The sequence below is a fragment of the Trichoderma citrinoviride genome, assembly GCF_003025115.1.
Source record: "Trichoderma citrinoviride strain TUCIM 6016 unplaced genomic scaffold BBK36scaffold_26, whole genome shotgun sequence".
NCBI classification, from domain to species: Eukaryota; Fungi; Ascomycota; class Sordariomycetes; order Hypocreales; family Hypocreaceae; genus Trichoderma; species Trichoderma citrinoviride.
Window position 1 is genome coordinate 40,381 of NW_020194734.1, and position 1,596 is coordinate 41,976.

Below are 1,596 nucleotides of genomic sequence, written 5' to 3' on the forward strand. Positions count from 1 at the left end.
CCCAGCGCCCGTTGCAGAAGGCGGCCAAGCGGGTGAGGGCTGTTATTAGGGACTCTGGTAGCGAGTTGGGCAATGGCCACTCTGGCGCGGCCACAGTGGAGACCATGGCCAGCCCCGTCTCTTTAGCTACGGCTCTAGAAAGTGTTCGCAGGACTGGCAAGGCTCAGGCTCATAAGCCCGCTTCGACGGCCTCTACCCCGAGCAAACGTCACCCAGGCCAGGTGTCCGCCTTGAGCAAGGGCAAAGGGCCTGCCTCCCCTTCCACCCTTCGCCCTCATACTAATGACAAGGACGGAGCATACGTTCCTGAGTCCGAGGATGAGGAAGGTCTGAGATGTGGTGGCGAAGGCCTGGTCGACTTGGCGGGCATCGACCTAATGCATACCTCCGTCGACGATGATGAATACACCGCTTCGGAAGATGACGAGACTGAGGACGTCTTGCTCTCTGATGATGTCGCGAATGGTGACTCTGAGCCATCAGAGCCGTCCCAAAAGAGACGAGTACCGTCGGCAGACACGAATGCTGCCGAGTGTGTACAGAAGCATAATGAAGCGTATCCTGTTGACGAAGATAACGAGGACGTCCAGAGGTTTGAAGCCAACTTCGCTAGTCTTGTCAGAGTCTTATGCGAGTGGGCGGAAAAGACACAATGGGAGATTTGGAATACGTTACATCGAGAAAGAAGGGAGATGACCACCGGCTTCTACCATCTGCTCCGTCGCGCTGCAGCCGATCCTGCGAGCCTTGTCCGCACTTGTCCTGATGGAATGCCGCGAATAGTGCGAAAGATCCTCGGCAAGCGAGATCTTTCTGAGAAAGACTTGCTTGCCCTCCCCATCGTGCCGTCACCGTGTAACCGTCGTCTGGTGTACGTGGATGTCGCAACTCGCCTCCGTCAAGAGCAAGTCCGAGAAGTAACAAGGAACTTCCGGGGTCGGCCTAAGCCGTACAAGGCTGCCACGCCATCTGACTTAGAGGATGCACTTGGGATCAAGTTATTTGTCGGGTTGAGTCTGAATAGACTCGGTGGGCATACACGAATCCGACAGCATGAAGGCATCGCCAACGGTCATCTGAAGAAGGTGATCAATATGCACTATGATGAGGTGTTGAAGCCGGATGTCATCTGCAACTTTCGGATGATCAGCGTGTATCAAAACCCTTATGCCGATCATAGTTATGACGGCCAAGACCCGTCGCGATGGGTAGCCCCATTCGTTGAGGGGTTGATCATGGTGTATCTGGGGCTCTATACGGAGAAAAATAGAAGCTCGTCAAAGCCTCACTTTTCCCCCCAGTGTTCCTATCCGTAAATCTCAATTCACTGCAGTATCCGATGTTGGTGGTTCCGTCATCCAACGCCTCGAACTGTCAAATCCCATTCATGCGCCATAGGCCAATAATCTCACTCTTGTTCTGAACTTCTGAGCTTCCCGTCAAGTGCCATCGTCATGTAAAGAAGATAGGCAGATATTCTTTGGCCCGTCACTACTACTACTTGTTCCACTACGATATTGCCCTCTCCAGGCGTGAGATATCTACTCCTACCTTAGGCATCTACGCGTCACCATACAACATGCGGCAGTGGATTAG

General features: G+C 53.4%; 1 protein-coding gene across 1 annotated transcript; it reads left to right on the forward strand.

The window, feature by feature from the left end:
* Nucleotides 1-692: 692 nt before the first annotated feature.
* BBK36DRAFT_1131195 (hypothetical protein) lies at nucleotides 693-1,316 on the forward strand (the record flags this gene model as incomplete). Its single annotated transcript, XM_024891936.1, has 1 exon — nucleotides 693-1,316. The coding sequence occupies one exon, from the start codon at nucleotides 693-695 to the stop codon at nucleotides 1,314-1,316; it is 624 nt and encodes a 207-aa protein (XP_024745012.1).
* Nucleotides 1,317-1,596: the final 280 nt, after the last annotated feature.